Source organism: Xenopus laevis, chromosome 8L, assembly GCF_017654675.1.
Source record: "Xenopus laevis strain J_2021 chromosome 8L, Xenopus_laevis_v10.1, whole genome shotgun sequence".
In the NCBI taxonomy this organism is placed as follows: domain Eukaryota; kingdom Metazoa; phylum Chordata; class Amphibia; order Anura; family Pipidae; genus Xenopus; species Xenopus laevis.
The window spans coordinates 135,117,065-135,130,541 of record NC_054385.1 but is presented as its reverse complement, the minus strand read 5'-3'; the positions used below and the strand labels follow the sequence as shown (position 1 = coordinate 135,130,541).

Below are 13,477 nucleotides of genomic sequence, written 5' to 3'. Positions count from 1 at the left end.
CAATTCTACTGAACACCAGTTTGTGTGTTTTTTTTTTTTTAATCCCCTGGCCACCAATGTATTATTTTAATATTCTATAGGCCCCTGCCACCAATGTTTTTTTAAAACATTTTTTTTGGGGCCCCAATCTTTTTTTTAACTTGTAAGGGGCCCCTTGCCACCAATGGTTTTTTTAAAAAAAATTTAAATATTTTTTTTAAAAAATTTTGGGGCCCCAATTTTCTTTAACTTGTAAGGGGGCCCCTGCCACCAGTTTTTTTTTTTTTAAAAATTATTTTTTAAATTTTTTTTGGGGGGGGCCCCAATTTTTTATAAGGGGGCCCTGACCATCAATAGCTTTTTATAACTTGTGTGGGGGGGTTACTTTTTTAGCGCTGATGTCTGTGTGGTCTTTTAACTGCGATGTGGAGTGGGCGGGATATGGGGTGGAGCTTGGTCATCAGTGTGGGCAGGGCCCAGGGGCCCCCAAAAATTTTGTTGTACGGGGCCCTGTGATTTCTAATGGCGTCCCTGGACATGAACAAGCCTTTCCTGCAACTACATGTTCCATGGAGCTCACAATTCATTCAGTGTTAACCCTTGAGTAGCCACAGGTGCCCGGAGGTGTAGATAAATGTTCCATGGAGCTCACAATTCACTGGAGGTTAACCCTTGCATGGCCACAGGAGCCATGAACTAGTCAGCAGTACTGGTGCTGGTGGTGCATCTAAGCTCTGAAGGAAATTGAAACATACAAAGAGCTTGCAATCTATCCAGAGAGGAGCAACAAGCTGAAGGAACAAGGAGCTTGCATTTCATTTGCTGCTAACCATTACATTGCCACAGGTGCACAGTGTGTATGTGGGGGGGGTCAATGGGAGATGAAAGCTCACCTGTCACTCAAACCCTCCCCCATTCCACACTCTTCTCCTTCCCCGTGACACAGGCAGTTGCTCAGCTCTCACATCCAGCCCAGACTCTGCTCTCGCCGACCCCCCTCCATCAGGCACTGAGCTCCATCCCGTGCTCCTCTTCCTCCCTCACACTCCGGCTCTATTTATAGGCACCATGGATGGAGCTAGGGATGGAGGCAGGTAGCAGCTCGTGCTCCGCAGGTAGGAACCTTCTCTCTCTTATCCCCCCTCATCCTGCCACCTTCTACCTTTTACCTACCCCCTTCCCTATCTGCCCCTTCTCAGTTCTACCCTCTCCCCCTTCCCTATCTGCCCCTTCTCAGTTCTACCCTCTCCCCCTTCCCTATCTGCCCCTTCTCTTTTCTACCCCCCCCCCACTATTCAGTCCCCTTCAATGCCTTGGTGTCCCCATGGCAGGACTTGTGCTTATTTTGGGCAGGGGTGGGAAGATTTGGGGGAGGAGTTTAGATTATATTACATTATAGGTTCCTTTAGGCTGTTTGGGGTTTGCTGTACCCCTCAGTATTTAACCTCTTCTGCCCCCACACTGGCATTTTATTTAACCCCCTGGTTGTGCCATGTTGGAGCAGAGGAACCTTTCTTGTCAGTATCACAGTTCCATTTACTCAGTGTGGGAAATAACACGATTATGGGACCCCCATTCCTTTATTTATGTTCAGTTTCATTTATTATGTGTGTGAGCAGCACTTGATATATGGGGGAGTTATAAAGGGGTGAGATCGGATAACATGGGGGGGATTCAGGCTCAAACTGACACATTGATGTGGCACTAGGGAAATTCAGCTAAAACATATTCATTCTAGAGGAATTGGAAGCTGAACCAATGAGAACGCAGAGAAAGGAGCAGAGAAAATAATAAATATCTCATCTCTCCTAAGGATATGCAAAGTGGTTTCCATGGCAACAACAGCAGCAGGGATTTGGCCCACATTTTTATATAGATTTGGGGCTGTCGGCTAAATATAGTAGAAATGACCTGGTGTTTGTGCTTCTCTTTAACCCTTGGTTTGCTGCCCCACCCCCAGCATAGAAACATTATTATTATTTAACCCCTAAAGGTCAACAGGATCAGCTGCTCAACCTTTAATTCAGTACAAGGAGGGCAATAAAGCAGCAAAAAAAAAGCATCCAACAGGCTGAGATAGAGATGGAAAAGGGAATTGCAGTGAGGGGTAAAATAAATCTCAAATTAGATTGTAAATACTAATGAAATGAGGCAAGAAAGGGTGGAGCCTTTATTATCGGGGGGTCAGTTAAGTGATTAGAACAGAAAAAAGCAGAGATTCTGAACTTATTTTTCATCTGTCTATACAAATGAGGAACCAGTTAATTAAGGTTTCCTTCTTACTAGTCCCAATTCTAGTAACACAACTAATGATGCATGGGACTCCCAAGAGGAAATTCAAAACAAACTAGAACATGTTAAGATAAACAAAGGTCCAGGGCCAGATGGTATTCATCCCAGGGTAATTAGCGAGCTTAGCTCTGTGATTGCCAAACCTCTTTACTTAATTTTTCAGGATTCATTGAGATCTGGCATAGTGCCGAGAGACTGGCGAATTGCTAATGTGGTGCCTCTATTCAAAAAAGGATCCCGTTCTCAGCCTCAAAACTATAGGCCAGTTAGTCTGACGTCAGTGGTAGGAAAGCTTTCCAAAGGGGTATTAAGAGAGAATATACTGACTTAATTGCAAATACTAATAATACTATGAATTTGTGGCAGCATGGTTTTATGCATAACAGATTTTACCAGACTAATTTAATTGTCTTGTACAGGGTGGTGAGTAGGAACCTTGACCTTGCGATCGCTGTGCTTTTCGCATTTCGTGGGTGACCTTAGACTGCCGGCTTATGGGTTTATAGATATCATTGGCGGGGTGGCGCAGGTCTATTAAAGGATGAGGGAAGCCGGGTGCAGGTGGGCACAGGTCGGGCTGGTCTGGGTTCAATGTTGGTGGAAAGATAGATTACAAAGAGTGGGGGTAATGTGGGGGTATTTGTGGATAACAAGATGTGTAACTCTAGGCAGTGGCACTCAGTAGGTGACAGTAGATGACAGTAGATGACAGTACTAGTACAGTACTAGGTAGGACTCCTACACATTCCTACACATTCCAAGGATCAGTCAATCTATCTGCCAAGAAACATTTGTACAGGTTCTGGGATCAGAACAAGAGGGTTCTGCACCGTTCTACGGGATTGATTGGCCAGAGATTAATTGTAAGCTCTTATCACAATTGTATACAGTAAATGTTTCTCTTTCTTCTCACTTACAGATGTTAAAGCACTTGCTGAACCCTGTGCATCATGACTAAAGATCAAGCTTTCACCTCAGTCCCTGGGGCCACATTCACTAACACTAAATCTTCTTCTTTCCAACATAAGTGTAAGTTAGCGGAAAAGGCAGAAAAAGCTGACAGGAAGCTAAGGAGGCGCCAGAGATACGTGGAAAAGAACGGTCGTTGTAATGTCCAACATGGCAACGTGCGAGAAACCTATCGATATCTGACTGACATCTTCACCACTCTGGTGGACCTAAAGTGGAGAGTCAGCCTCTTGGTGTTCATCCTTGCTTATGCCATTACCTGGCTCTTCTTTGGACTCATTTGGTGGTTTATTGCTTACTGTCGTGGGGACCTTGATCACCTAGAGGACAGAACGTGGACTCCATGCGTCAACAACCTCAATGGGTTTGTCTCTGCCTTTCTCTTCTCTATTGAGACAGAGACAACAATTGGCTATGGACACAGGGTCATCACAGACAAGTGTCCGGAAGGGATTATTCTTTTGCTCCTTCAGGCCATCCTGGGCTCTATGGTCAATGCTTTCATGGTGGGTTGTATGTTTGTAAAGATCTCCCAGCCCAACAAAAGGGCAGAGACGCTGGTGTTCTCCTCTCACGCTGTCATCTCTCTGAGGGATGACAAGCTCTGCCTCATGTTCAGGGTTGGGGACTTGCGAAATTCCCACATTGTGGAGGCTTCCATCAGAGCAAAGCTCATCAAATCCAAACAGACACAAGAGGGAGAATTTATCCCACTCAACCAGACAGACATCAATGTGGGGTTTGAGACTGGTGATGACCGCCTATTCCTGGTCTCACCCCTCATCATCAGCCATGAAATCAATGAGCACAGCCCCTTCTGGGAAGTGTCCAAACGCCAACTGGAGAAGGATGAGTTTGAGATTGTGGTAATCCTTGAAGGCATGGTGGAGGCTACAGGTCAGAGTTATTTAACGCAAAGGGTTGGGATGGGTGAGATCTAGTGTTCCCCCTAAACCAGGGAGTCTTCCTCAAGGCCTTAGACTAGATTTATAATTACACAACCTCAACTCCTGAGAAGCAATAACGTAAGGGAAACACATGATCACACAGGCTATGTTAAGGATAATCTTATGGGATTTCCTTCCAAGAGAGGTGAGGAGGACAAGAGATATCACCATCAGTACAGGAAGATGTTCTCAGCATGGTACCATGAGCACAACCAACAATCTAATGAGCTACCCGGCTCAGTATTTTCTGTTGCCACTCAGTGTGCGTTACTGGTACTGGATATATGTAGAGAGATATATATAGGCAGAGTAGCTACATATCTGGACCAGAATGCACCATAATGGAAAACAAGCAGATCAGGTCCTGCCATGGGAAAGGGTGTGCTAAATGCCCCTCCCCCATTTCATTAAGTGTTTATGAGTTACATATGGGATTGAGGGTGAAAATCCATCTGTATCCTCTCTGGAATAGTTGTGGCCCCTGTTCCATGTGATGGGGGCCCTTGGTATTTTTGGGGAACAGGAGGAATTAGTGCAAAGCCATTATGGGAAGAAAGTCACACACCTGCTGATCCCCAAGGGCCCCACAGAATATGAGCTCACATGCTTGAGCCAATGACATTCTCTGTATGGCCCTGACTCTCCCCCTTGTTCAGCCCCCACCAGGGGTCTCAAAATACAGGAGGGTGGCCAGGTCTGATACACACACATACTGTATATATATATATATAGGTTCATATACCAAAAGAGTAGCAGTACCTGGAAACCCCAGGGGCAATCAGCTGTATCACTTGGGTCCTTATGCTGCCGACACCCACCAATGGATCCATGGGATGCTTTCCATGCTGAGGGGCCTGCCTGGTCTCACATGAGATATGACATCAAAAACAAGCCAACCCTTAGCCTTCCCACCATTTCTATCCTGCTATTTGTGTTCCCAGGTATTATACTGTATATGGAATTGGCATTATATTTATACTGGCAGGTGTTCTGGGGTATTATACATGGAATTGGCCCTGTATTTATCTGCTGTGTGTTCTGGGTATTATACATGGAATTGGCACTGTATTTATCTGCTGTGTGTTCTGGGGTATTATACATGGAATTGGCACTGTATTTATCCTGCTGTGTGTTCTGGGGTATTATACATGGAATTGGCACTGTATTTATCCTGCTGTGTGTTCTGGGGTATTATACATGGAATTGGTCCTGTATTTATCTGCTGTGTGTTCTGGGTATTATACATGGAATTGGCACTGTATTTATCTGCTGTGTGTTCTGGGTATTATACATGGAATTGGCCCTGTATTTATCCTGCTGTGTGTTCTGGGGTATTATACATGGAATTGGCACTGTATTTATCTGCTGTGTGTTCTGGGTATTATACATGGAATTGGCACTGTATTTATCTGCTGTGTGTTCTGGGGTATTATACATGGAATTGGCCCTGTATTTATCTGCTGTGTGTTCTGGGGTATTATACATGGAATTGGCTCTGTATTTATCTGCTGTGTGTTCTGGGGTATTATACATGGAATTGGCCCTGTATTTATCTGCTGTGTGTTCTGGGGTATTATACATGGAATTGGCCCTGTATTTATCTGCTGTGTGTTCTGGGGTATTATACATGGAATTGGCCCTGTATTTATCTGCTGTGAGTTCTGGGGTATTATACATGGAATTGGCACTGTATTTATCCTGCTGTGTGTTCTGGGTATTATACATGGAATTGGCCCTGTATTTATCCTGCTGTGTGTTCTGGGGTATTATACATGGAATTGGCACTGTATTTATCTGCTGTGTGTTCTGGGGTATTATACATGGAATTGGCACTGTATTTATCTGCTGTGTGTTCTGGGGTATTATACATGGAATTGGCCCTGTATTTATCTGCTGTGTGTTCTGGGGTATTATACATGGAATTGGCTCTGTATTTATCTGCTGTGTGTTCTGGGGTATTATACATGGAATTGGCCCTGTATTTATCTGCTGTGGGTTCTGGGGTATTATACATGGAATTGGCCCTGTATTTATCTGCTGTGTGTTCTGGGGTATTATACATGGAATTGGTACTGTATTTATCCTGCTGTGTGTTCTGGGGTATTATACATGGAATTGCACTGTATTTATCTGCTGTGTGTTCTGGGGTATTATACATGGAATTGGTCCTGTATTTATCCTGCTGTGGGTTCTGGGTATTATACATGGAATTGGTACTGTATTTATCTGCTGTGTGTTCTGGGGTATTATACATGGAATTGGCCCTGTATTTATCTGCTGTGGGTTCTGGGGTATTATACATGGAATTGGTACTGTATTTATCTGCTGTGTGTTCTGGGGTATTATACATGGAATTGGCCCTGTATTTATCTGCTGTGTGTTCTGGGGTATTATACATGGAATTGTCACTGTATTTATCTGCTGTGTGTTCTGGGTATTATACATGGAATTGGCCCTGTATTTATCTGCTGTGTGTTCTGGGGTATTATACATGGAATTGTCACTGTATTTATCTGCTGTGTGTTCTGGGTATTATACATGGAATTGGCCCTGTATTTATCTGCTGTGTGTTCTGGGGTATTATACATGGAATTGGCACTGTATTTATCTGCTGTGTGTTCTGGGGTATTATACATGGAATTGGTCCTGTATTTATCTGCTGTGTGTTCTGGGTATTATACATGGAATTGGTCCTGTATTTATCTGCTGTGTGTTCTGGGGTATTATACATGGAATTGGCCCTGTATTTATCTGCTGTGGGTTCTGGGGTATTATACATGGAATTGGCACTGTATTTATCTGCTGTGTGTTCTGGGTATTATACATGGAATTGGCACTGTATTTATCTGCTGTGTGTTCTGGGGTATTATACATGGAATTGGCACTGTATTTATCTGCTGTGGGTTCTGGGGTATTATACATGGAATTGACACTGTATTTATCTGCTGTGTGTTCTGGGGTATTATACATGGAATTGGCCCTGTATTTATCTGCTGTGGGTTCTGGGGTATTATACATGGAATTGGTACTGTATTTATCTGCTGTGTGTTCTGGGGTATTATACATGGAATTGGCCCTGTATTTATCTGCTGTGTGTTCTGGGTATTATACATGGAATTGGCCCTGTATTTATCTGCTGTGTGTTCTGGGGTATTATACATGGAATTGGCACTGTATTTATCTGCTGTGTGTTCTGGGGTATTATACATGGAATTGGTCCTGTATTTATCTGCTGTGTGTTCTGGGTATTATACATGGAATTGGTCCTGTATTTATCTGCTGTGTGTTCTGGGGTATTATACATGGAATTGGCCCTGTATTTATCTGCTGTGTGTTCTGGGGTATTATACATGGAATTGGCACTGTATTTATCTGCTGTGTGTTCTGGGTATTATACATGGAATTGGCACTGTATTTATCTGCTGTGGGTTCTGGGGTATTATACATGGAATTGGCCCTGTATTTATCTGCTGTGGGTTCTGGGGTATTATACATGGAATTGGCACTGTATTTATCTGCTGTGTGTTCTGGGGTATTATACATGGAATTGGCACTGTATTTATCTGCTGTGTGTTCTGGGGTATTATACATGGAATTGGCACTGTATTTATCTGCTGTGTGTTCTGGGGTATTATACATGGAATTGGTACTGTATTTATCCTGCTGTGTGTTCTGGGGTATTATACATGGAATTGCACTGTATTTATCTGCTGTGTGTTCTGGGGTATTATACATGGAATTGGTCCTGTATTTATCCTACTGTGTGTTCTGGGGTATTATACATGGAATTGGCACTGTATTTATCCTGCTGTGTGTTCTGGGTATTATACATGGAATTGGCCCTGTATTTATCTGCTGTGTGTTCTGGGGTATTATACATGGAATTGGCCCTGTATTTATCTGCTGTGTGTTCTGGGGTATTATACATGGAATTGGCACTGTATTTATCTGCTGTGTGTTCTGGGGTATTATACATGGAATTGGCCCTGTATTTATCTGCTGTGTGTTCTGGGGTATTATACATGGAATTGGCACTGTATTTATCTGCTGTGTGTTCTGGGTATTATACATGGAATTGGCTCTGTATTTATCTGCTGTGAGTTCTGGGTATTATACATGGAATTGGCACTGTATTTATCTGCTGTGAGTTCTGGGGTATTATACATGGAATTGGTCCTGTATTTATCTGCTGTGGGTTCTGGGGTATTATACATGGAATTGGTCCTGTATTTATCCTCCTGTGTGTTCTGGGGTATTATACATGGAATTGGCCCTGTATTTATCTGCTGTGGGTTCTGGGGTATTATACATGGAATTGGTACTGTACTTATCCTGCTGTGTGTTCTGGGGTATTATACATGGAATTGGCCCTGTATTTATCTGCTGTGTGTTCTGGGTATTATACATGGAATTGGTCCTGTATTTATCTGCTGTGTGTTCTGGGGTATTATACATGGAATTGGCACTGTATTTATCTGCTGTGGATTCTGGGGTATTATACATGGAATTGGCCCTGTATTTATCTGCTGTGTGTTCTGGGGTATTATACATGGAATTGGTCCTGTATTTATCTGCTGTGTGTTCTGGGGTATTATACATGGAATTGGCACTGTATTTATCTGCTGTGGATTCTGGGGTATTATACATGGAATTGGCCCTGTATTTATCTGCTGTGTGTTCTGGGGTATTATACATGGAATTGGTCCTGTATTTATCTGCTGTGTGTTCTGGGGTATTATACATGGAATTGGCACTGTATTTATCCTGCTGTGTGTTCTGGGGTATTATACATGGAATTGGCCCTGTATTTATCTGCTGTGTGTTCTGGGTATTATACATGGAATTGGCCCTGTATTTATCTGCTGTGTGTTCTGGGGTATTATACATGGAATTGGCCCTGTATTTATCTGCTGTGTGTTCTGGGTATTATACATGGAATTGGCCCTGTATTTATCTGCTGTGTGTTCTGGGGTATTATACATGGAATTGGCCCTGTATTGTTGGAGGGCCACATGATGAGAGACTGTAGAACTGCAGGTATTTATGCTGGAGGGCTAATAGTGGCCCCATACTAACTTTCTCTTCTCTCCTGTCCAGGGATGACGTGCCAGGCTCGCAGTTCTTACCTGGTTGATGAGGTTCTGTGGGGGCATCGCTTCATGTCGGTACTGACCCTGGAAGATGGATTCTATGAGGTGGATTATAATACTTTCCATCAGACATTTGAGGTGCCCACCCCTTCATGTAGTGCCAGAGAACTGGCAGAGGCTGCTGCGAGGATGGATGCCCATTTGTACTGGTCTATTCCAAGTCAGTTGGATGAGAAGGTGGAGGAAGGAACAGAAAAGGAGAACTTAACCAAGGAGATAAATGGGACTCTGTCCAGTGCAGAGAGTGAGCAGGTTCTGCTGGAGTGAGTGACACAATAGTGAGGAGGTTCTGCTGGAGTGAGTTCCCCAATAATGAATAGGTCCTGCTGGAGTGAGTGCCCCAATAATGAATAGATCCTGCTGGAGTGAGTGCCCCAATAATGAATAGATCCTGCTGGAGTGAATGCCCCAATAATGAATAGGTCCTGCTGGAGTGAGTTCCCCAATAATGAATAGGTCCTGCTGGAGTGAGTTCCCCAATAATGAATAGGTCCTGCTGGAGTGAGTTCCCCAATAATGAATAGGTCCTGCTGGAGTGAGTGCCCCAATAATGAATAGGTCCTGCTGGAGTGAGTTCCCCAATAATGAATAGGTCCTGCTGGAGTGAGTTCCCCAATAATGAATAGGTCCTGCTGGAGTGAGTTCCCCAATAATGAATAGGTCCTGCTGGAGTGAGTTCCCCAATAATGAATAGGTCCTGCTGGAGTGAGTGCCCCAATAATGAATAGGTCCTGCTGGAGTGAGTGCCCCAATAATGAATAGATCCTGCTGGAGTGAGTGCCCCAATAATGAATAGATCCTGCTGGAGTGAGTGCCCCAATAATGAATAGATCCTGCTGGAGTGAGTGCCCTGAGAGTGATCAGATTCAGCTGGAGTGACCCCCCAGTGGTTGCTGGAGGGAGTTGCCCCATGAGTTAGTAGGTTCTGCTGGAGTGAGAAAGACCAATAAAGATTTATTTTGAATCACTTTGTGTTGACTGTCAGTGGCTCCTGGCTGAGTGCAGTGGAGATGGGGTAACACACCTATTAACCCCTTTATGGAATCCCCAATTAAGCCTGGCCTTGGGGTAATAAACTGAGCCCATAGTTCCTCTCTAGTTAGCCTGGCTTATTTATAGGCCACAGAGTGGTGCACAGTTATATAGAAGTAAGTCCATGCAAAGTCCATTAAAGTCCTTAAAGCGGAAGTAGACCTGGCTTTTTTCTCTGTCTGCGACGACTCTAAACAGCCGCCCAAATAACTTGCCTTTCTCCCTGCAGTTAGTCTTATTTCATTTCTCTGATACAAGCAGCTGAACTGCAACTTTTAGCTACTTCCTTGTCTAGTGTGAAGCTCCGCCCATGAGCCCTCCTCCTCTCTCTGGTGCCTGCTGGGCATGCTCACTGCCTGTGCTCCAATAGAAATGAATCAGCCATGCACAGTAGGCAGATACACTGGCTCCCATATTTACTCACAAATCTCATTGGGGTACTCTAGGTTTCCCAACAGTCCTATTGCTTTCAGTAAGTAACTTTTGGGGTACCCTTTCTGAAGAAATGGATTGGCCAGCACATCACTTTTTTAATGATAGGACTGGTCTGTGTCGGGGAGCCTTCTTAAAGGGATGGTAACACCAAAAAGTGAAATAGTTGTAAAGTAATTGGAATAAAATGTAGTGTTGCCCTGCGCTGGTACAACTGCTTCAGAAACACAACTGTTGTGTATGTACATATGTATGTGCAGCAATGGAGTCAGCTGAAATAGCACAGAACAAACACCATTATATTCTACAGAGCTGAGTTACTAAGTAATCAGAGCCTTCTCCATTGAGTGGTTGCTCCATGGCAGCTGGTTTATATATGAACATATACATATAGAGTAGTATTTCTGCAGAAGCCACTGAACAATTCCATATAAAGGTACGAGGCAGAAGTCACAGTGATTTAATACACGGAGCTCGGGGGTGACTTCTAATTGCCTCATATTTTATAACTGGGGTACATGGTTCATATTAAACACGTTTCAGTAAGTCATGTGACAGAAATGACATCACTCAGCTCTGATTATAACTGATGACATCACAGTTTATAAGGATATCATTTACAGGATATTAATGGCTCTCGTGTATTATCATTTTAATAATAACTTTTTTTTTCTTTTTTTGCTGTTACTGTCCCTTTAATCTTAAAAAACTGGAGTCTTTGGGGGGGCTCTAGTGACACCTGGTGGATGAAAGCTGCAATACAGTGACATTTGTACATGACGCAGGCTTTGCAGGTTGGCGGTTTTCCAGCCAAATTGGGCTACTAATTTAAAGCCCGGGCTGGTTTTGAAAATACTAGCCAAGGTATGGATTTGGGCTACTTTTTGGGCTTTTGCCTGGTTTGTACTTTGGACACCAGTCAAAGTCTTTTGTTGCCCTCCTGTTTCTCCCAATGCATGTTGGGTAATGTTGTTTTTTCTAAAAATTTGCCAACAGCCATGTTTAATGTAAGACTACAATACCCAGCATGCAATGGGACTGACTTGGGTAGAAGTCGGGAGTTAGCAGATTTTGGGCTCTGTACCCCAGTCTCCCGTCAGCATTTTCTTGTTTTCCCGTGACTTTCCTCAGTTTCAGACAATTTTGGGGCAATAATCTACTGGCCACCAAAATGTCTAGAGATTGAGCTGCTTTACCAATATTTATTGAAATTGTATATGAATTAGGGTCTCATGGGGCCCCTATACCTCCTGGGCCCCCCTCCGTAGTTACGCCCCTGGTGACGGGCAAATCGGTCCCATTTTGCTTCATGGAAATATTTATGAAAATTGGAAAGAGGCGTATTGTCCCATATATTTAGTTTATTGTTAAGACTTCTTTTTCACTGCACATATTGAGCTATTTTTGGGCTACTGTTGAAGTGCCTGTTGGCTAGTTTTGGGCTGGTTTTGTAGCTGGTTTTGAAAATTAGACCAGGTAACCCCGATATGTTGGTTCATTGTATAAATGAGTAAAAAATGCCCCCCTGCTACAGGCACCCCCACATCTCCATAGTGAGTAGAGCCTCTCCTCCAGATCATTGGGATCATTTCCAATCTCAGCACAGAAATATTAGCACTATGATCAGGGAACACTGATGAACACAATTAAATTGTTTCACATTGAAGACAAAATCCCGGCAGTTGCAGCTAAAGCTCATGTGTCGGTAGATATTGGGGAACCAATCAAAGCCTGAGGTGAATAAGCCTCTCCCATCAATTGGACTTTTGATCCTATAACACTTCTAGGGTCACAATTCCATTCGGACACACAGCACCCCCAAATGTCTCACGTCGTCTCTTGAATTCAGAAGCACCAGTGTCCTTTGGATCAGCATTTTGTAGGGAGGGGGTTCTGCTGCGTCTCCTCTTTGGTCCACTTATTTCTGGGAAGAATATGTAGGGGTCTTGGGAACATTACTCAATAGGGCACTGTGGCTGGAGTAGGTCTCTATGAGGAGCAGGAGAAAGACTTCATGTTGGGGTGTTTGCAAACAAGAACATATTAGTAGCGAGTAACCTTAACCAGGCCAAGGTCATAGTGCCCACCCAACATTGGTCTTACTCTATATCCCCATCTAGACAAATGGATTAACCAATGGGGGCCCAGTAGACAGGAAGCCACTCAAATAGAGAAGCCACATGAAGCCGTCATACTCACTACTACTTACAGTCAGCAGAGGTGTTCCAGTCACCCTGGGAGTCCAGCCAATCAGTGGCTCCTGTAAGAAATTGAACTCTGAGCTTGGCAGGGTAAAGCATTGCGTTGGTGATACTGGCATTTCATAGCAGTCGTTAAAGTGATACTGACACTAAAAAATATCCGACTGGATGGTTTTTGCACTCCAATTCCCTGTAACTCCTCCCATTTCTCCAAATAACCCTCCCTCTCACTCCTCCCATTTCTTCATATAACACTCTCTCTAACTCCTCCCATCTCTCCATATAACTCGCCCTCTTAACCCTCCTGTACCGCCATATAAACCCTACTATCTGTGACTGGATGGTTTTTGCACTTCCTTTCCCTCGAACATCTCACGTCTCTGAATATAACATTGTAAGAAAAAAACAATGAAATGACAATTAACACAACAAATCGCAAAAAATAAACATGTGGTTTCAAGTAATTCAACCAAAC

General features: G+C 43.6%; 1 protein-coding gene across 1 annotated transcript; it reads left to right on the top strand.

The window, feature by feature from the left end:
- The first annotated feature begins 887 nt into the window (after window positions 1-887).
- Window positions 888-10,301, top strand: LOC108699492 (G protein-activated inward rectifier potassium channel 3). Its single transcript, XM_018231593.2, has 3 exons — window positions 888-1,094; window positions 3,191-4,137; window positions 9,285-10,301. Exons 2-3 carry the CDS (start codon window positions 3,222-3,224, stop codon window positions 9,602-9,604), a joined length of 1,236 nt encoding a protein of 411 aa, XP_018087082.1. The 5' UTR covers window positions 888-1,094; window positions 3,191-3,221; the 3' UTR covers window positions 9,605-10,301.
- Window positions 10,302-13,477: the final 3,176 nt, after the last annotated feature.